General features: G+C 52.2%; 3 protein-coding genes across 3 annotated transcripts; 2 read left to right on the top strand and 1 right to left on the bottom strand.

The window, feature by feature from the left end:
• Positions 1–4: 4 nt before the first annotated feature.
• On the top strand, positions 5–4,899 carry KD926_011537 (uncharacterized protein; the record flags this gene model as incomplete). The annotated part of the gene is made up of 4 exons (XM_053103829.1): positions 5–895; positions 1,637–1,703; positions 2,277–4,342; positions 4,567–4,899. The coding sequence occupies 4 exons, from the start codon at positions 5–7 to the stop codon at positions 4,897–4,899; spliced, it is 3,357 nt and encodes a 1,118-aa protein (XP_052952815.1).
• A 1,260-nt stretch (positions 4,900–6,159) lies between these two features.
• KD926_011536 (sister chromatid cohesion factor PDS5) lies at positions 6,160–15,686 on the bottom strand (the record flags this gene model as incomplete). Its single annotated transcript, XM_053103828.1, has 8 exons — positions 6,160–8,634; positions 8,696–10,369; positions 10,529–11,029; positions 11,751–12,462; positions 12,516–12,901; positions 14,142–14,861; positions 14,967–15,594; positions 15,661–15,686. 8 exons carry the CDS (start codon positions 15,684–15,686, stop codon positions 6,160–6,162), a joined length of 7,122 nt encoding a protein of 2,373 aa, XP_052952814.1.
• A 1,107-nt stretch (positions 15,687–16,793) lies between these two features.
• On the top strand, positions 16,794–17,773 carry KD926_011535 (RTA1 domain-containing protein; the record flags this gene model as incomplete). The annotated part of the gene is made up of 4 exons (XM_053103826.1): positions 16,794–16,971; positions 17,039–17,281; positions 17,356–17,486; positions 17,552–17,773. 4 exons carry the CDS (start codon positions 16,794–16,796, stop codon positions 17,771–17,773), a joined length of 774 nt encoding a protein of 257 aa, XP_052952813.1.
• Positions 17,774–20,000: the final 2,227 nt, after the last annotated feature.

The raw sequence follows: 20,000 nt of genomic DNA, 5'->3' as shown, positions 1-20,000 counted from the left end.
CACGATGAAAGCTGCCACCGAGCTGCCTCTCCGCATTCTGACGCACAATATTCGATATGCCACCGGCTCTCCCTTCAGGGGCGAGCGCCCCTGGGAAGAGCGCAAGCAACCGCTGCTGAACGAGCTGCTGTTCAACACGCGCCACCAGGACGCCTTCATCTGCCTGCAGGAGGTGCTGCACCGGCAGATCGTCGACATCCACACCGGACTCAACGCCAGCGCGTCTAACGCTGCCCCTGCGCCTGCCACCGAGGCCGACCCCACCTGGGCCTATATAGGGGTGGGTCGCGACGACGGCAAGGAGGCGGGCGAGTACTCGCCCATCTTCTACCGACCGGCGGTCTGGCAGCTGGACCACTGGGAGACGACGTGGCTGTCCGAGACGCCCGACCGGCCGTCGAAGAGCTGGGACGCGGCGTCCACCCGCATCGTCACCATCGGGGTGTTCAAGCACCGGAGCAGCCGACGCACCGTGCTGGCGCTGAACACGCACTTGGACGACCAGGGGTCGCGGTCGCGCTACGAAGCGGCGCGCATCATCCTGGGCAAGATCGCGGAGTATCGTGCGGGCCCGTACGGAGAGAGCATCTCGGGGGTCTTCTTGACGGGCGACTTCAACAGCGAGGAGGAGCAGGAGGCGTATCAGGCGCTGACGGCACCGGACTCGGGACTGGCGGACGCCGGGAAGCTGGTGGACGCGGCGGAACACTACGGCAACACAATCACCTGGACGGGCTTTGGCTACGAGGGACAGCCGCCGTCGCGCATCGACTACATCTTGTTGGAGTCCGAGTCCAAGTCGGCATCATCCGGGTCACCATGGCAGGTCGAGGGGTACGCGGTGTTGGCTAATCGGTTCGACGACGATATTTACAACTCGGACCATCGGGCGGTGGTGAGTGACGTGAGGCTATCTAGTTCGTGAATTCAGACAGACATATTTATATTATAGCTATGGGTATAATCATTGGAATGGTTGTACTCCGTAACTAGAGTGAAGATATCTACGATCAGGTCGAATACGCGGGAATACGGCATCCCGTGATCTCCACCCTCCCGTGACGGCGTTACCGCGTCGGGTCTAGTGTATATCACGTGATAATACGTAAAAGGGAAAGCGGCGCGGCAAGCAGCGATACGGTACCGAAACGGGCGCGGTAATACGGCAGCCATACGGTCACGGGGCAATCGGGTGCCTCAGGACGCTCGCAGAAGCCTCAGGATGCAGAAAAAGAATCCGAATGGTGTCGAAAAAGTTCCAAAGAAGACGTCGTCAGGCAGCCGGCCTCGAGATGGACAGGCCCGTCGCGGCCTGCTTGCCCGCAAACCCCCCAGCCAAGGGGGGCGAACGGGCAGGCACTTGTAACGGGTGCAGCCCGCCAGTCGGCCGCTGGGGGGTTTTTCCTCTTTTTTCCTCGCTCTCGCTCTCTCCTCTTCTTCCCTCCTGAAATACACTCTGGACCTTCAAAGCCCCGTCGCAGCAAAGCAGACCACCACACCCTCGGGGGAATCAACCTGAACCACGTTTAATGAACCGTGAAAGGAAAGGGGAAGGGGAAACCAGGACCAAGTGATAAGTTAACGGTAAGAAACTACCGAAGGGTCTAGTCGTCAGCTGATCGGGTTTTCCCTTCAGTTCAGAGCTCGAGACAGACCCAGACCGACCGCCGACCCGTTCAAGCTGCTGTCGCCCTCTCTCGCTGGTGAGTAGCTGCTTTTCGTCATTCGTGCCTGCGACTGCCCTGGGGGTTTCCCTTCGTTTCCTTTTTAATCTTCATGATCCATAGTCCTTCCCTCCATCCCCTCCCTTATAATTATACATCCTCTTGTCCTTCCCATCTGCCCTCCGCTGGCGTTGGTGGTGTGTTTGCCTCCCCTCTTCCCTTTCCCCCAATCCATCTCTTCCTCCATTACCTTCCTTGTTACCTTCTTCCTCTCCCTCCCGTATTTCCCTTGACCATGTGTTCCGCGCGATGATGATGCGCGGATGTTGCCTTCGTGGCGGGATGGCGACTCCTCCCGCTTGCTTGGTTCCGCGATAGAGCGCGCGCTCCTCCCGTTGCGCTGGCGCGTCATCTCGTGCGATGATGTCTTGCTCATGCAGCGTTGGCTGACCCGGATGTGTTATGTCGCAGGTAGATTCTCCGCTAAGGATGCTGCCGTGATTTAACCAATAGCTTCTTTCTGGCTTGCAATTCTTGTCGATTGAGTGTCGCTGCGCGAATGCCCATCCCTTCCCGCAAGTGACACGTCCTCTTGTCTCGCCTCGAAAACAGACTCCACCGTCCGCCGTCTCCGTCAATTACCGATCATGCCGTCTCCTGAGGTCCCTCACATGGGACACCTTCCTGGCGACGTCCATCCCGACGGCCAATCCGGCGATGTCGCCACCGAGTTCTTGACGGACCCGTCGACGAATGGGTCGGATGCCATTTCCGAGGGAAAACAGAATGCAAAGGCAGTGCTAGCAGCTTCCGGCGTGTCGTCGTCCGCCGAGGCCAGCCAGGACGCGTCGAATGGTGATTCGGGGCATCCGGCCAACAACTCCAATGGTTTGGCGTCGAGCAAAAAGCGGTCGCGAAACGGCTCCGTGGCCCAGTCGACCGAAGAATTACCGGTACGGGTGCGCGAAACGCCCGCGGACAAGATCCTCCTGGAGCAGTATGTCAACCGCGAGTTCCAACATTCGGCCTTGGTGGCCTGGCAGAACCCGAGCCAAGAGATCGCCCACCAGAAGCGCGCCGAGCGTGATTATTTCCTAACCATCCGACGCGAGAATCACATGAACCCGGCCGCTCTCTACGGAGTGGGATACGAAGGATTTGGGAACCCCCGAACTGATTTGCGGGGACAACATCCGCAGCTGTTGTACCCATCCAACCGCCGTCGCCCGGGGAATCGAAGGACGCGCGAGTTGCGGATCTCACGAAAAGATCTGAAGACGCAGAACGACCAAATGGAGAACCTGGTACCGATCCGATTAGATATCGACTGGGATAAGATTAAAATTCGAGATACCTTCACTTGGAACTTGCACGATCGCGTCGTCTCCCCCGATCTGTTCGCCGAAAAACTGGCCGAGGATCTGGGCCTGCCGCTCGAAACCTGCGGTCCGCTCATTCGGATGATCTCGCAGAGCATCCAGGAGCAACTCTGCGATTACTACCCTCAGATCTATATGGAAGAGGAACCGCTCGACCCGCACCTCCCGTACAGTGCCTACAAAAACGATGAAATGCGCATCCTTGTCAAACTCAACATCACCATCGGCCAGCACACACTGATTGATCAGTTCGAATGGGATATCAACGACCCTCTCAACTCTCCGGAAGAATTTGCTGCTCGCATGACCGACGATCTTTCCCTCTCCGGTGAATTTACCACCGCGATCGCACACTCGATCCGCGAACAGTCGCAGCTGTTCACCAAATCGCTTTACATCCTCTCCCACCCATTCGACGGGCGTCCCATCGATGATCCCGACCTCAAAACTTCCCTCTTACCTTCTCCCATGTCTTCTCCTTTCCGGCCCTTCCAGGCGGCCAAGGAATATACGCCGTATCTGTACGAACTCAACGAAGCCGAATTGGAACGCACCGAAGTGTCCATTTCGAGAGACCAACGACGACAGAAGCGGTCGGTCAATCGACGCGGCGGACCGGCTCTGCCCGACCTCAAGGACCGTCAACGCACGATTCGGACGATGCTTGTCTCGTCGGTCATTCCCAATACGGCCGCATCGATCGACGAGAGCAACGTGTTCAAGCGGTCTGGGTCAAGTCGGCACCGACGTGCCGCCGTCGGACTGCGCGACGGTGGCGACGACTCCGACGACTCGGATAGCGACGAATCGTCGATAACGGCCTCACCCGCCATCGGTCCCCATCTGGCCCAGGGCACGGCGCGTACCCGCGGGATGCGGGGGGCTGCCACCGCAGCTCATGCAGCCCTCCGAGCCAACCTCGGTCAATCTGCCACGCCAGAACCCCATCACGAAAGCAGGGTCTCGGCGCGACGACGCGACTATCGAGAGGAGAGCGTCGAAGAGACGGACCGGTTGATCGTCAAGCTGAAGATCAATCGGGAGAAGTTTCGTCAATATCTCACCCATGGCCCGCAAGCGGTTCCTGGTCTTTCGGCATCGACTCCTGGGGCCCAGCTGCCCTCGCAACGAAGCACGCCTGGGGCGCAGACTCCAGTTCAGAGTTCTATGGCGCCGCCCTCACATCCTCAGCCTCAAGTTCGAGTACCAAATGTCGGTACTCCCACGCAACGAAACACGCCCGCTCAACAAATTGGAGCCATAGATGCTGTTCAACCCCCTCAGCCGGGTGTCTCTGGGGTGAGTTACTAATGATATGTCTATAAAATCTTTTGTTGGGATTCGCGCACGCGACACTAGATCATATCTGGCTGTCATGAGTGTATCAAAGAATTTTTTTTGTTAGAAAAAAAGAAATGAACGGATCCAGGGGGAAAGAGAAGAGAAGAAGAAATAAACACAACTTTCCCAATGGAGAGAATCAACCCCGAGCATGATGCCTTGCTGACCTTACTCTGACTTAGCCTCCGCCTCCAAGTTGGCTTGCAGCGGGACTTGCGCGATTAAAACGCACCTATCCCAACGATTCCTTCGAAGGTGTCATGCGCTACACCGCGGTTGATACCGAAACGATGCTCCCGGTAGCAAGTTCGACCTCCCAACCAGGGCACAAGCTGAAATATCAATACCTCCCTCGCATCCGATGCCACGATTGCCCGGGAAAGCTGTACACGCCCGGACCCGCCACGACGGTTGACAATTTCGAAGTCCATCTTAGAAACCGACAGCATAAAGAACGGGTGGAAGAAAGACTCGCCCGAGGTGCCAGTGCCGGTGCCGGAGGCAATGCATCATAAGTCATGAGTCTGATGAATCGTTTTCCTTTGTCTCTCTCTCTCTTTCTCCCAACATCAATGTACACTTCTTTTTCTTTTTTCTCTTTAATCCTCTTTCCACCTTGTTTTTCTATCATGGGAAAGTCAACCCAACCTGGTTTGGATACTTGATTTTGTTGATTGTCATGTATATGATTTTGAGCGACTTGAACGGTCTTGGAAATTCTACATTCTTCTTCTCCTTGGTCTACCGAATGTTGATTGTGTTCGATACTTTTTATTCAGACTTAGCTGAGGCTTTGGTGTTTTGCCTATGCTGATCTGATCCTCTTACTATTACTACCACTACCACCTACCTATCTACCTACCTTTTAACTTTTGTGACATTCAGTCCATGGTCGGCGTAAATACAATTCCATTCTTCGTCTCTTTTTTATGCATTGCCCAAAGAGTATTTATTTTTTTGTATGAAGTACCTACTCTGCTCTGCTTTGCAATGTACTGCACTTAGCTATACAATAATAGTTGGTGTTATTCTTCAATTTGGTTTGATTTACTTCCGTATGTCCGTTTTAATAAATGAATGATGATAACTAAATGGATGGATGAAGAGCTAGTTGAACTATGAACTATGTATGACCTTAACGAATTCGAATTCCCTCACGGATGGGACTTGATTGATTTGATTTTCATAGTTTGAAGAACCGTGATCGAAACAGATTAGATCACAACAGATCGTGAAAGATCAAGAAATAAAAAAGGCATGAAGTAAATTGGGTATAAATTTCAAAATGAAACTGACACTGACACTGGTACTCGGGAATACTGAATAGCAAGATACAGATATAGAAAAAAAAAAAAATAGCAACAGCAACGACTAACGTAGAGAAAGCAGTGCCAATTCATTCGGTTAAATCCATTGCGCTTTACTTGAATTCACTTGATAAATGGATGGAAGATGGATAGACAGACACACAGATAAGAGACATGGAAAAAGCAAGGGACAGGAAACAAACAGAGATGAAAAAACGCTCCAGCAAACAAAAAACAGCAAGAAAAAAAAGGCACAACAAACATACACAGGTGATTGGTGACCGGAACAATGAACAAGGAAAGGTATCTCAGGTAGACACATCCACCCGAATAGACAAGGTGACAGCAAAGTCAATGATGGCCAATGCCAGTCTCTTTACACAGACAAGGGAAGGAAAGAAAAAGCCGCGCGGTTTAGCGGCCTTCAGGGAGGTCTCTCCAAGTTTACTGAATTGTATAATAATAAACTTATCCTCGTCGTGAGGATCGTCGTGTGGGTAGCGACGTTGTCGTCGGTTTCGCGTTACGTTTTCCGGCAGCAGCCTTTTTGGCAGATGCTGGCGATGGTGAAGATTCCTTGGCTTCTGGTTCTTCAGGCTCTATTTCGGCCTCTTCTTCATCGTCCGGAGGTTCGGACAAGTCGTCCGAGTCTGAAGATTCATCCATGACATTGTTCTTTTCTTCTTCTGCTCCGCTCTTCTCGTCGGCCTCATCGTCTTCGGGCTCGTCGGCCTGTTCTTGGTCTTGATCCCATTCGTCCATTTCCACGTCATCGTCATCGCTGTCCCGGTCTGCGTAGCTGATTCTCCTGGAGGCGTTGCCTCTGCTACTGCGTCTTCGGGCAGAGGCGGTTGCATCGCCACTCCGACCTTCGCCATCGGAGGACCAGTCATCCTCGTTCTTCTTCTTTTTCTTGGGCGTCTTGGAGGCTGCAGCTGTAGATGGTTTCCGAGCACGGGGGGCCTTGTCCTTTTTAGCTTTCTTTGCTGAGCCAATATCGCCACCTGGTTCATTCGAGTCCGTCTTTCTCTTCTTCGCCGCTGCCTGGCCGTGGGACCCGCCTTTCGTCCGCATCATGGATCGCACAAGGCGGTCGAGTAGGTCGTCCGCGTCGTCCGGAAGGAAGTTCTTGTCGGCCACTTCTTGCGCTTCCTTGTGGCTACCCATTGCGGCGAAGATGGAGCTTGGGATACCCATTTTCCCGGGATATGTCTGTAGAATGTTCGTACCGCCTGCGGCGCCCCCACCAAACTTGCGCTGTTGCGAGTAGATATCGGCGAATCGACGGATAGTCGCTTGTGCCAAATCTGAAAGTGTGTGAAGTCGGACGGTCATCTCGTCCGATTTGGTAATACCATCACGTGCTTGCTTGACGCGCTGCGCGATGTGGAAGATCAGAGACAGGTTCTGCTCGTTGGCCACCGCGGAGAGATAGAAGAGGATGTAGCGGGCGAAGTCGGTCAAATCAGCCAACTGAGTGGCATCGTCTAGATCGGCTGGTGGGTAGTCAGGGTGGTAAGCAAGAAGCGATAGCAGACGGGAGAATATCGCCTCCATGGCAGTCTGCTCGGTCCTCTTACTGCTGCCCTGCTGAGAAAAGAACGCAGCTCGTGACCGCAGCCAAGTAAGAGTGCTGTCCTTTAGGCTTGGGTTTGGCTCGAACGCCAGCAGGAAGGGGATCGTATACCAACGGTGGCTCAAGTGGGTAGTCTGCACCAGCTGTTTCTTTAGTTGATTGATGAATCCAACTCGCACTGCCGCGACCGGGTCTTGAGCAACCAGCGCAATAGCATTGAAGTCGCGGGGCGCAAAAAGTCGGTCACAGAGACTGTGAGATGCACAGAGCTTGAGTATCGACTTGGCAGCTTGGAGGCGTAACCGGGATTTTTGCGTCCCCGGAGTATCCTTCTTCGACAACTCACCCTGGTTAGCCACAAGTTTATTTAGGGTATCGAAGACCGGTTCCGCATGGGCGCGGAAGTCATCTTCGCCATCAGAGCCTCCCTTGGCACGTAGACGGTTGACAATGATCTTCAGAGCCCATTCCTTAGCGGCAGTCTCGTCGTCTACTGTATCCGACCAAACGTAGCCCGACTCTGGCTGGGGAGTCCGATTCGTGAGTAGGATCTGGTTAACGGCGATCGAAATGACGGCATCGCTCTCGCTGTCCGCTTCGTTGGGGGCGAGAAGGTTCAGCTGAGCCATAGTGGCCAGCTTGGTGAGGAACTTATTCGACCCAAAAGTCCATTTGGCAACGCACTTCTGGATAAGGTCCTTCGCGTACATCTCTTTCTTGTCCGCGGTGGCCATAAGGATCGAAACGGCATGCTTGGCAGCTTGGGGGGATGGGCTGTGGAGGGCGTGGTCCACGAGGGACAGGAAGAATTTGCGCTCCTTGGGGAGCTTAGATCCCAATTTCTTTGCGAATCCCGCGCAAGCTTTGAGGATCTCCTCGGTACCGGTGTCATTGGTGGTTGTGGCCTTCGGTGCCTGCGTTTCGATATCTTTGCACATCTCCTGGACCTGGGCTTCGAGCACCTCGGGATTGCGAGAGGAGATTTCCCGCAACAGCTCATGTGCAGGGCCGGCCAGGCCGTTCTCATTTGTCCTCGAAAGGCTGATGATCGCCGGAATGTGACTTCGATTGTACACAAGCGAGCTGCATCGGTACAGAAGGGGGGTGAGAGTTTCGAGGACAGGGTTGTTGTTGGCGTTCTGCATTCTCTTCACAAGTTCTCTGATAGCCTTGACGACGGTGCGATAGTCACTGACCGCGGCCATAGCAAAGCGGATGAGCTGGTAGCTTCGTCGGTCATGCGCCTTGGCAAATTTCCAAAGGTCGGCAGACGCGCGCGAGGAGTCAGGGAAGATCTTTGACAGACCGTCAATAATGCGGGTAATCTGAGTTTTAATTCGCTGCTCATCTTTCTCAATGACGCCACCCTGTAGTCATTCAGGTTAGCTTTCGGAGACACCATAGTGGGAGATGACAGTAAATACTTACATTATAATCTTCACAGGCCTGCAGGTATAGCGTGATCGCGGTCCTCATCTGTATCTGTCGGGCCTGCATAGCGAAGAAAACCTTCTTCGCTTTGTCATCCAACCCCCTTGTCAGGGTGAGAATGCGACGAACGCGGACCTTGTCCACATCGATTTCACCCTCGCCTTCCGTGCTCTGGGAGTCCTTTTGCTTTTGCGATTGGCTCGACCCGCCCCGAGTCAGCTTGGGCTTAATCGGAGGATAGCTGAGCGGGAGGAGAATCTCGAAGAGAACATGGTCGATCAGCACGTGAATGTCCGGGTCATTCGTGTAATAGGCGTCCAGGATCTTTGACGGACCATCTCCAAGAAGAGACACGACCTGCTCGTTATCATGTTCAAGTTCGCCAGCGGCGACCGCCCACATGCGGGCCAGGGTGCGCATTGCGCGCTCTCGCACATGGGGCTTGCGATCCTTGACACGCTCCGCGAGGATGAAAAGTATCGAGTCCGAGGACGAAAATCCGCCGTCCGCACCAAGCTTTAGCACGACATGAGACAGGCCGAAATCACTCACTGCGTCGACTGCCGCCACGCGAACTCTCTCGTCGGCATCTCGCAACATCGATGCTAGGTGTTTGATGAGCGTTTGCTCCTCGCTATCACTCAGCCCAGAGCCACCGGCTGACGTCAGTAGGATCCGGCCCACGACGGTTGCCCACGCAGCTCTTACCGAGGCCGATCGATCTAGACGTCGACTCAAAAAACCCTCGTAAGTAGATCCATGTGCCTGAGAGAAAGGTTTGGGGGAGAATGGCGTTAAAACGACGTTCGTCTGAGGAATTGTTTGGGGATATTCCTCCAGCGTGACCGGAGGGTAGACGGAGGGATCCATCGGAGGAGCCGGAGGGGGCCCGGAAACGCCAATTCCCGCAGTCAGATCGCCAATGGTCTGCGTTGCCAGGAGGCGCAAGGAAACGGACTCGGCAGAGAGCTCGGCCTCGAGCTGAGGGACCACGTTCTGCAATACCTCCGGACAGGCTTTCCACAGCTCGCGAATAAGACGATGGGCTTTGTTCAATTCCTTGATGTCTTCTTCTTCCTCTTCTTCCTCGTCTAGGGTGACCCGGCGATTCGAATTCTTCGATGCGCCGTTTTTCGATGCGGAGACGTCGATAATGACATTGTTGAAATACTGGCTGATATGGCTGGTCATCCGTTCCGGACACGCTTGACAGATCGCTTTGGACATGTTGTAGGCCGGGGGGTAATCCTTTAGAAGCAATGTCCCTTGCTTGGCATCGACCGGCGCATCGGTTTTCTTCCCCTTCCTGCCAGCGGGAAGCTCCAAGACACGGGGATCAACCCGTAAGAATTGCGCGACAATCACATCGACCACCTCGGGGGCGAGTACCGGCGATTCGTCAATAACCGTGACAAGCAATCTAGTCATGTCGAACTCGACGTTCTTCGCGATCTCCTCACCGGTCGACGCTTTCGAGGAGCCGGAGACGATGTCGAAGCAGCTGGTAAAGAGCGGAACGATCAGAGAATCGGGGTGATCCAAATCAGTCATGAGGACAACACTCTTCACCTCCGCGAGGGAGTTGAGCACGTAGATGTGTTGAGAGTTATAGGGGTTCGCGGGATCCCCGAGAGCGGGAATAATCGAGGTGACAATGCAGGTAAACACATCCTAGATCGGAAAGGGAACATGGTCAGTATTCGCATCAGCGTAACAATCATCGGCACCATCATGATCGAGCAATATCATAGCCAGGAATTATTATAAAAATGGAAACAGAAGTCCAAGTGATTTGATGCTCCTCTGCCGGACGAGATCATTAAAACGCACCTTGAGTTGATTAGCGGTAAACGGCGCGTCAGGCGCACAGAGCCGCAGCACGTCGACAATGCAACACGTCGCCCAAGCTCGTACTCCCTTATCCTTGTGACCCAGAAGCTGAGCGGTGGCCAGCTCCTGCGATACCTTCTTCAGCGAATCCTTCTCTACCTCCTCTTGTTCCAGCTTGCGAAGCTCCTGCGCGAGGGTTTGCAGGCGCTGGAGCAGGTCTGCGATGGGAATGGCGCCTCGACCGGCACGCCACGATAGCGGTTCATTGAAGTGAAGACGGCGGAGACCACCGGCGATCTCCTCAGGCTCTGCGACCTCCGTCGCGGCGGAGGGGCCTTGACGGGTGCGCGCAGGCATTGTGGACGATTGTGCGGGGAAGTCGAGGGTGAAGGGGACGGGGGGAAGAGGGAGGGAGGAGAAGGAGGGGGGAGAGAAAGAAGCTTCAAGGTACCATGCGCTGGGAGAGAGGGGGCCGAATATGATAGGATAGAAGAGAACAAGCTGGGTGGGACAATGTCAAATGGGCGAGAAGCGAAGGAGGATAAGGAGACAATCGACCAAGAACTTCCGGTGCGAAACGAAGGACGAGAGGGGACGCCCTGACCGCCTTCGTCGGGGACGCGTCGCGTGTTTTTTCCTCTGTTCCCTTTTCCCTTCTACACTCCGATGTTTACCTGGACATTGATTTATGGTGACATTCAACCATCAGGTTTCTCTATAATATTCTACATATGAATTTCCCGGATCGGTCTCGTCATGATGGAATTTCCCATTCTGAGTCACTTGCGCCAAGGACTCTCTTCGGCACGTGATCTACCATCTATGTGTATCATGACATGTCACAAATAACGTCAAGACAACATACTCAAAGAATCTGGCGATGCTCTGGAAGCTCTTACCCTAGATTAACCCTCAGACTCGTCCAGACAGAAACTCTCCAGTCTCGCACAGATCCCCTGCGGATCACCTGCCGCATCATTGACATTAGAGCACGAGCCCGACAATGTTCCCCACGTAGTACATGACAGCACGCATGCATTGACCACAGCTTTCTTCGTCGCGTAGCCAACCTAACTATTCAACAAGGACAACGCCAATATCATATCAGCCGGGAAGACCTCCCGAGCATATATGAGGACTATCCTCGAGGGTACCGATGAGCGTGAGACCCAGCATGAGCAGTCTAACGTAGTTTACAATCCTGATCAAAAGCCTCTCTCACCCTCCCATACAATGGACCATCAGTCAAGAGAGCCCATCCCGTCAATGCCATGGCCTTTGCAGCCTTGAGAATAACATCATGAGCCGCTGTTTCTCCCGCAGCCGTACAAAAATCACGAGAATGCGGAAACGCACCGCTCGAGACCGGGATCCCAATGTTAGCATGCAATCCCGGAAGAGCGTAGCTGACATTTCCCTGGTCCGTAGACCCCGGTATAGGATCATCATGCACGGGCTGGACCTTCTCGCCCTGCTCTGCCATGCATTTGGCAAATTCATCGCAGAGAGGCTCGTTGACACGCAGGTCGGCGTAAATTGGGGTTTCTTCGATATGAAGCTTACAGCCTGTTGCGAGAGCCCCGGCTTGCAAGCATGCACGCACGCGCTCTCCAAGGGTGGTTGTTCTTTGCATGGACGACGAACGGACGGTGTACTTGGTGACTGTCTTTTCGGGTATGGCGTTGGTGATCTTAGGTGCTTCCATGATGGCTCCGTGGATTCTTTCCTCGGGCTTGATTTGCTGCCGCAGCATTGAGATGTTGTTGTATGCGCAGACGATGGCGTCCAGGGCGTTGACTCCGTCCCAGGGGTTGGCGCTGGCGTGGGCGCTGACGCCCTCGTATGTGCAGATGAGATCGAAACAGGAGATGGATGTCTGGCCCGCTACTCCCGTGATACCGTGTTCAAGATAGGGTCGATCTGAAGTTGGGTGTCTTTCCTCATTAGATTTCAGATGTTTCAAAACACATAATCTTATAGAGCTTACATCATTAACGATACGTCGGCTTTGTCGTATGCGCCGGCCTTCAACAGATCGATTTTTCCGCCTCCATCTTCTTCCGCGGGCGTCCCGAGCAGCTGAGTCCGTCCGGGTATTCCCAATCGCTCAATCACATTCGATAAAGCCAGAAAGCCTGTCACACTCGCCGTTGCGATGAGATTGTGCCCGCATGCATGTCCAATGCCGGGAAGAGCATCATACTCAGCATTGAAGTTGATACATTTCCCGCCAGATCCGCTGACGGCCTCGAATGCCGTGGCGAGACCGTATGCGCTTCGAGTCACAGGAATAGTAGTGTGCTCTTCCAGGAAGGTGCAAATGGTTGCGTGGGCGTGGTGTTCCTGGTATGCAAGTTCGGGGTTGTCATGGATCTTTCTATCATTAGTATTGAAAATTCCTGCCGATATTACTGTAGAACTCACACTTTGGTTCACATGACGCAAGCTGTCCCCTAAACCTGAGATGTATTCGTCTATTATCCGAGTTGCATTGCCCCGATTGCATTCCATGGTGCTGGTGTCTGACAGGCAAGACAGACAGATTGGTAGCTCCACAAGCGGTTATCTCAATCCAGACACAACGAACAGAAGGGAGCTACGGATTTCGAAATTCCCGGGGGGTTGTTGAAAAATCCACATTGACCGTCCTGCGTGCGGGGAATGGAGATTCTAACGAAACAATGAAATGATGAGCTTCCCACTAGCTCGCCCAACGGCGCCAATAACTGAGAAAGGGTTTCGCATGACCGAGGACCACGGAAACATTCTCCGACATGGCGCTCAACTTGACGACTTTATTTTCAAAAATGTAGAGATAGGTAAAGCGAAAGCCGCAGGGCTCTGATATTTTCCTTTTCCCCATTCGGTTAATGGATTAACTCGGCGAATGAATGGGCCTTTCATGTGAAGTAAACTTGATCGTTACTTCAGAAAGTTCATTTTGGTGGACTCTTGCCGACATCATTCATTAGTTGACTCGGAGAAGTAGGTCCAAGTTCCAACTCTCAAAAGCAAAACTCATTGAAGATTTCGTCGTCAGGGGCTCGCTCTGGATACGAGTATACGAAAGCACGAAGATACGAAGTTGCGAAATCCGACAATGCGAAGATACGAATGTACGAAAACACGAAGGTCCATGGAAACGTGGGCTCCACTTCTTCCCAAGCATTTGGTGCCGCACGTCTCATCTTCCTAAACTCTCTACCACGTTGGAACTTGCGCAGTTGGACTCTCCCTACGGAGTAGACTTCGGCTGAGGTTCCTTGCCGAATTAATTCCAATTGAGCACCTAGGTAGTTCTGACGTCGATTGGATTTTTAATAGGGGCGGTTATGCTTATTTCTTGTCTGTAGGATGGTAATTTCTATAACAAATTGTATAATTGAGTAGTAGCGATGCCTAGAAAACACGGAGACTCGGAACAAGAGAAGGATAATAAAGTAGAAAGTAGATATGTATAGTACATTGCATGATCCAAGGAGTCCAACGAGAATGCTCAATGAAAAAAAAAAAAAAAAAAACCGCGACCTATGCAGTCTTTTGGAACAAAAGTTCCTTGTCACCCACGGTGAACACCCCGTCTTTATTGGGGACTCCTCCGGTCACCTCATACTTCTTGACCTTTCTGTCTGAGAGGGGTGGGCAGATACACGGTGCCCTTTGTACCAGGCGGAGGGGTCACAGCCATGTGTAGAAAATCACGATTGTCGTAGCTCCATGTCACCTCGAACGCTCCCTGCGGGACTGGATAGCGGCCTCCTGCCCACCTCAAATCCAGCGTTTGCGGTGTTATCGCCCATTCCGCGTAGCCTGGCTTAGCGGGAGCGACCCCGAGGACATATCTGCTCAGAGCAGCAGTTGGAGCTGCACTCCAAGCATGACAGAGGGAGGTAGCAGAGCCCAGTCCCGGGGTACCATCTTCGCCGAGGACTTCCCAAAAGCAGCCGGTATAGTTGGTGTGTTTAGGGTCGCTCATGGGGCCCCACAGCGTCTGGAGCAGATGATTTGCCACGGGACCGTCCCGAGCATGGAATGCAGCTTGGAGGTGATACCCCGAGGCGTAGAGACTGATCCTTTGCAACCATCCGCTGGCTTCGCTGGCGGGGGAGAAGGCCAGCGGTCCCGCGAGAACATCGAGCTCGCGGGCCATGGTGGACAACAAGGCGCGGGCGGTAAAGTTGCCTGTGTTGTTCACGGAAATGGTGTCACTGAGGATGGCGAGGGCATTTGCTTCCTGGGAGAAGAAATCCTGGTGCGTGTCCGAGTGGTAGTAGGCCTGTAGGGTGTTACTCCAGAAGTGGCGATTGATGGCGGTCCTGAGGGCGTCCAGGCGCTACTTATAAAGGGTGGAGTTGAGACCAGCGTCGACCATCAAGGGGACCCATTTCTTGAGCGTAGAGGCGTAGATAAGGTTGAACTTAGCCACTTCGCCTCCTACTTGTGGGTCGTAATAGTTCCAGTCTCCGGCAAATGCTTGGTTGGAGATATTCAGGATTCCATTCGGGAGCACTTGGGAATGCGCCCAGTCGAGCATCCGCGCTGCCTTGGGGGCCCAGCTAGAGAGAAAGTCCGTTTCACCGGTCTGCTCATAGTACTGTGCCATGGCGCTCACCATACTGAAGGAGTATCCAATGAGACCTGTAATGTTGGCAGAAAGATCCGCAGTACGTGGTGGTTGTTGCACTTTGGCGGTTGGAACGAAGAAGCCAGGCAGGAGCTGAAAGGATCCTAACAAGGCAATCGTGCCATTGATGTGTTCACGGCCATAATTACTTGCAAACGCACTGCCTGTGGTCATATCCAAATCACCAGCGTAGTCAATCCGATCCCTGCGGGACCCATCGACCTCAACTGGCAAGGGGTTGGTGTGTAGAAGATAATCCTGCAAGTCAGAATTGCTGGTCAAGCGTGAGCTGTACGTTTCGGTGCCGAATGCAGTCAACGAGACATTGGTGAACATGGCGGCGTGATGGAGTAAAGCACCCAGCCCGAACGAGCCGAAAAAGCTCGTGGTTTGCGTGAAATTGAGGATAGTGGACCCGTCAATAGAGATACCAATCTGAGAGCTGTCCACATTAGAGTGAACCCGATGCCAGCGACCTAGAGAGACAGAGGGCGGCAAATCACATTACGTTATTAGATGTCTTTGACGCAGCATTGCAGCAGCGTGATAGAATGAAAGCATTGATTTCCTTCATCTTTTTTCCCTTTTCCCTTTTCCGTGTATATAATAAGTTTTCTGATAGTGATGGTAAAGTGGAACTCGCCACCCCACTTCACGCTCTTATGGAGTACTTACGGAGTCCTAGCGGCAAGACAAAAGTTTAATCTGTATCATGATGCGTCTGCAGTGGTTTCCAGGTGAATCATTTGCGCCGTTAGTGGTGAAGGCACATAATTCCTCGAGGTCATTTCCGGTGCATGAAGAATGAAACAGCCTAAGTGCAGCTTGGCCTCCTCACGAGAAAGAATTAAATGTAAAATTAGCTAGTACTATCAATAGATGAGAAACTTATCATGAGTATAGCCGTATAACATAACATGACAAGGGAAATGGAGGATAATGTGTCCTCATCCTTACCCATATTGATCCGTTCCGTAGTAGACCTTTTCTTATTTAAAAAAAGAAAAAAGAAAATTGGAACAGAAAAAGAAAAAGTACTAGCGTACCCAAAGGTCTTTCTTTGAATAGTAGGATATACTATTTCTGTACTATGATCTGTAGGGCAGAGACTACGCAGACCAGCCGAAAACGGAACTTAGATGAATGCCGCTGACAGGATCGAAGAACGAGGGTCAAAGTAGATCAGAAGGGAAGCTGGAAGGATCAATTAACCACACAGCAGACAGTCTGCCGTGATCTTACCAGGCTCAGGAGGAAAATGGCCGCTGAGCGAGTACTCGAATCTGTAAGAGATTCCTTTTTCATTAACCTCTTTGGCACAAGGCAGGTTAAAGATCGATCTCGAAACAATGGCTCCGGCCATTTAATGGATACTCAAATCACAAGTGGTCTGAGAGGAACAAAAAAAAAAAAGTCTACAGTCCGTATTCCAAAGTGGAGCTTGGGTCGTCTTCATTTCCACTCTAGAACACAAGTTATCTTAAGAAGCGCCCGGAAATACTCCTGTAGCCTCGACCTCTTGATGGCGATCAACTCTCTTTAATTTTCTCTCCTTCATTTGCTTGCCGTTATTTCACTTTTCGTTAATTCCCATCTCGCTGCGTACACTCCTTACACAGTGGTCGATTGAATCGATTCAATATGGCCGATCAAGACTACCCACCGGAGATGATAACCTTCGTTCTTTATCGATACGCTCCTTCAATCCCTGCAGTAGCGGTTTCTGGCGCTGTTTTTCTGGCGCTGGCTGTGCTCCATGGAATCATCATCGTTCGCTTTCGAGCAATGTTTTTCGGCGCATTCTTCATTGGTCTTCTGCGTAAGTGTTGCTTGTGATCATGGTTCTTTTATGACTGATGATCTGATTATTTCATGTGGCCATACAGTCGAGGCAGCAGGCTATTTCGCCAGAATCTTCTCTCATTTTGACACCACAGCCTTGGGGTCCTACATCGTTCAGACAATGCTCATCCTTGTCGCTCCGCCTCTGTTCGCAGCCTCGATCTACATGACTTTGGGGCGACTGATTGTCCGGCTTGGTGCCGAGAAAGAATCGCTCATTCCTGTCAAATACCTTACCAAAATTTTCGTTGCCGGAGATGTGATTTCATTCGTTCTGCAGTGTGGTGGTAAGTGGTGGCCATCCTTGGTCTTTGAAGTATGTTTCACGTCTTGTTGATTCATGGCTGACATTGAAGTATAGGCGGCGGATATATGGCAGCTGGCTCTCTGGAAGCCATGCAGAATGGCGAAACCATTGTCATCACAAGTCTCGCTGTGCAGCTTTTCATCTTTGGTGTTTTTGTCATCGTTGCCGCTGTATTCCACTACCGTGTTCGCAGGCTTGGTACCTACACACCTCTTGCAACCATCCCCACGCCACGCGCACTTCGTGGGAGTACATGCTCTATGCCATGCATGCTGCATGCCTCTTGATTTTCGTCCGATCGATCTTCCGTGTCGCTGAGTTTGTGCAGGGTAACGCAGGCTATATCATGGAGCGGGAGTATCTGTTGTATGTCTTAGATGCGATCCTCATGGCTCTGCAGGCGGTCTTTCTGCTGCTGGTGTATCCTGGGAAAGTGCTGAATGAGATCAAAGGTGGAGGTCACGCCCGATAAGATTCCGACTCCGAAAACTTTCTGCGACCGATGATCCACCTACGGCAAACACCTAGTTAATTTAAAGGGCCGTGGGTCATCATCCCATCTAGCCTCAACCTCGTTTCCTCTACTAGTCTTAATAGTCTGATATTTTTATCCTTCTGGTTGGGTTCATCTTGGCGTCCTCCTTCCTCTTAAATTCCCTTTTTATCTCCTTGTTCGTTCATCATTGTAGAACACACCCTCCATCTCCCTTCCTGTCCATCCACCACCTCGCCAAGCGCATAGCTTTGGTGTCCATCCTTGCTCTGAACCAGCAAAATGGCTTCACCAGAAGAGACCACCAGGCTAGAACGCCAAAGACACCGCGTGAGACATCGTAAGTCGCGCAATGGCTGCCATACCTGTAAAACCCGACGGGTCAAGGTGAGAGGATTGCCGCTGTACGATGAAATGTGTTCTGTGTAGGTTAATTGAGTTAGTGTGACGAACTGAAACCAATTTGTGGAGCCTGTTCATCAAGGGTCTTTAGGAGCCTTGCGTGTATCCCGGAACCACTACCCCTGTGCGGCCGATTCTCCGCGCCAGCAGGGACCGGATGGAATCCTCCGGGTTAGGTCTTCAGTGGGCGACAGCAGGAGGTCTGTCGAGTCATCTCAGGATGAACAGTCCGAAACAGTCTCCCCCCGCGCTTTGGACTTCCTTGCCGGCATTTGCGCCGCGCCGACATCTGACTGGCCAAGGGAGAATCTACCCTTAAACATGGTGGACCTCCGTCTACTCTCGTACCTCTACGTAGTGTTTTTCCTCTGCCGGGTGGGGCTTTCCTATCTTGGCTGCCGCCGCTTTTATGAGGGCGCTCAGAGTCCGACTCAGTGAGTAAATGTCACGGGCTTGGCAGTGGGTAGGTGCGCTTCTACCCGCCACGACCGTTCAGTAGGTCTGTAGGACGGTTACCGACTGAGCTACTAAAAAGACCAGAATACCAAGTCAACGACTTGGTACGCGCATCGCTCTATATAGTGGTTCTTGGTCAGTTCGTCACACCCAGCCTAGCCCCTTCAAAGCATAAGCTTATACACGACATGCTCCGCAGTGGGGATCTATCTATATCGCATATGGCAATGGCTGCGGGCTGCAATAAGCGTACCATCCTAAGAACCTCTTCCAATATTCGGACATTTGGTAGCGTCAAAGCACCGCCCAATAAAGGTGGTAGACCACGAAGCATCAGTCCAGTTATGCTGGAAGCCCTTTGTGATCACCTACTCGAAATGCTCTTTCGAATGTGGAAGCGATGGATGTCTTGTGTATTGGGTGGCCGGTGTGGCGGGAATCAATACAGACACCACACCAGGTTGCAGCTCGGTAAGGATGTTTCCTGACCTCCGTTGAGTTGAAAAAGTCACTGGCTGATCACGTGACCCCAACACCAGAAAATTTAACTTTCAACTCACGCGACCTCTTTCAGAACCTTACCTTTCTTACTATCCCGCTTCGCTACCCCCTCCCTCCACTTCTTTTTTTCTTCTTTTTGTTCCAGAAATCAAACCAGTTCATAAGCAGTTGAATTTGGCGCCCACCATGGCGCAGATTGCCAACAATGTGAGTCAACCACTTGATAACCACTTGCCAACTGATTATACTAATATGAAATTCAAATACAGTGTAAATTTATAACCTTATGTGAGTTGTTCTGCTTAATAAGCTGAATCTAGCGTGAGTTGTTCGCTTAAAAGGTGGGGTCAGCTCGCGCGGGTGTTTCCAAAAGTTCGCGCGAGCTGTGTACACCACTAAGATAAAGTTAACGTAACCATCTAGCTTACTAAGTGATGACTAAGCGAGGTCGAACCCCGGGGCAGGCGGAAGGGTACGTCCCTGTGTTCCAACATCGAATTCTAATCACATGACCTAATTTTCCGTTCTCCCGGTAATTGCAGGTCGGTTCCGGGATAGAATGGTAGAGATACAAACACGTAAAAAGCTGAATAAGCCGTGCTCACATTTAGTTAGTTAGTTACTGCTGTATCTCCAAAAGAGTACGCAGGTCAGGTGCCACTTAAAAAAGGTCGCAAGCCGGCCCCACCAGCCTTTCATTTGATCTACTAGCGCGGCGGATGACCCCTACGAAGGTGCCATTCGACCTGTAACCTGATCTCGAAAAATAGCCCACCCCACGATCCCCAGAAACCTCTCCATCTACACCTCAACCATACACAAATTGAACTGCGAGCTAAAAATCACC

This window comes from Aspergillus affinis, assembly GCF_023601865.1.
Source record: "Aspergillus affinis strain CMG 70 chromosome Unknown NODE_98_length_139233_cov_86_989329, whole genome shotgun sequence".
Taxonomy (NCBI): domain Eukaryota; kingdom Fungi; phylum Ascomycota; class Eurotiomycetes; order Eurotiales; family Aspergillaceae; genus Aspergillus; species Aspergillus affinis.
This window is presented reverse-complemented; position numbering and strand designations above follow the sequence as displayed.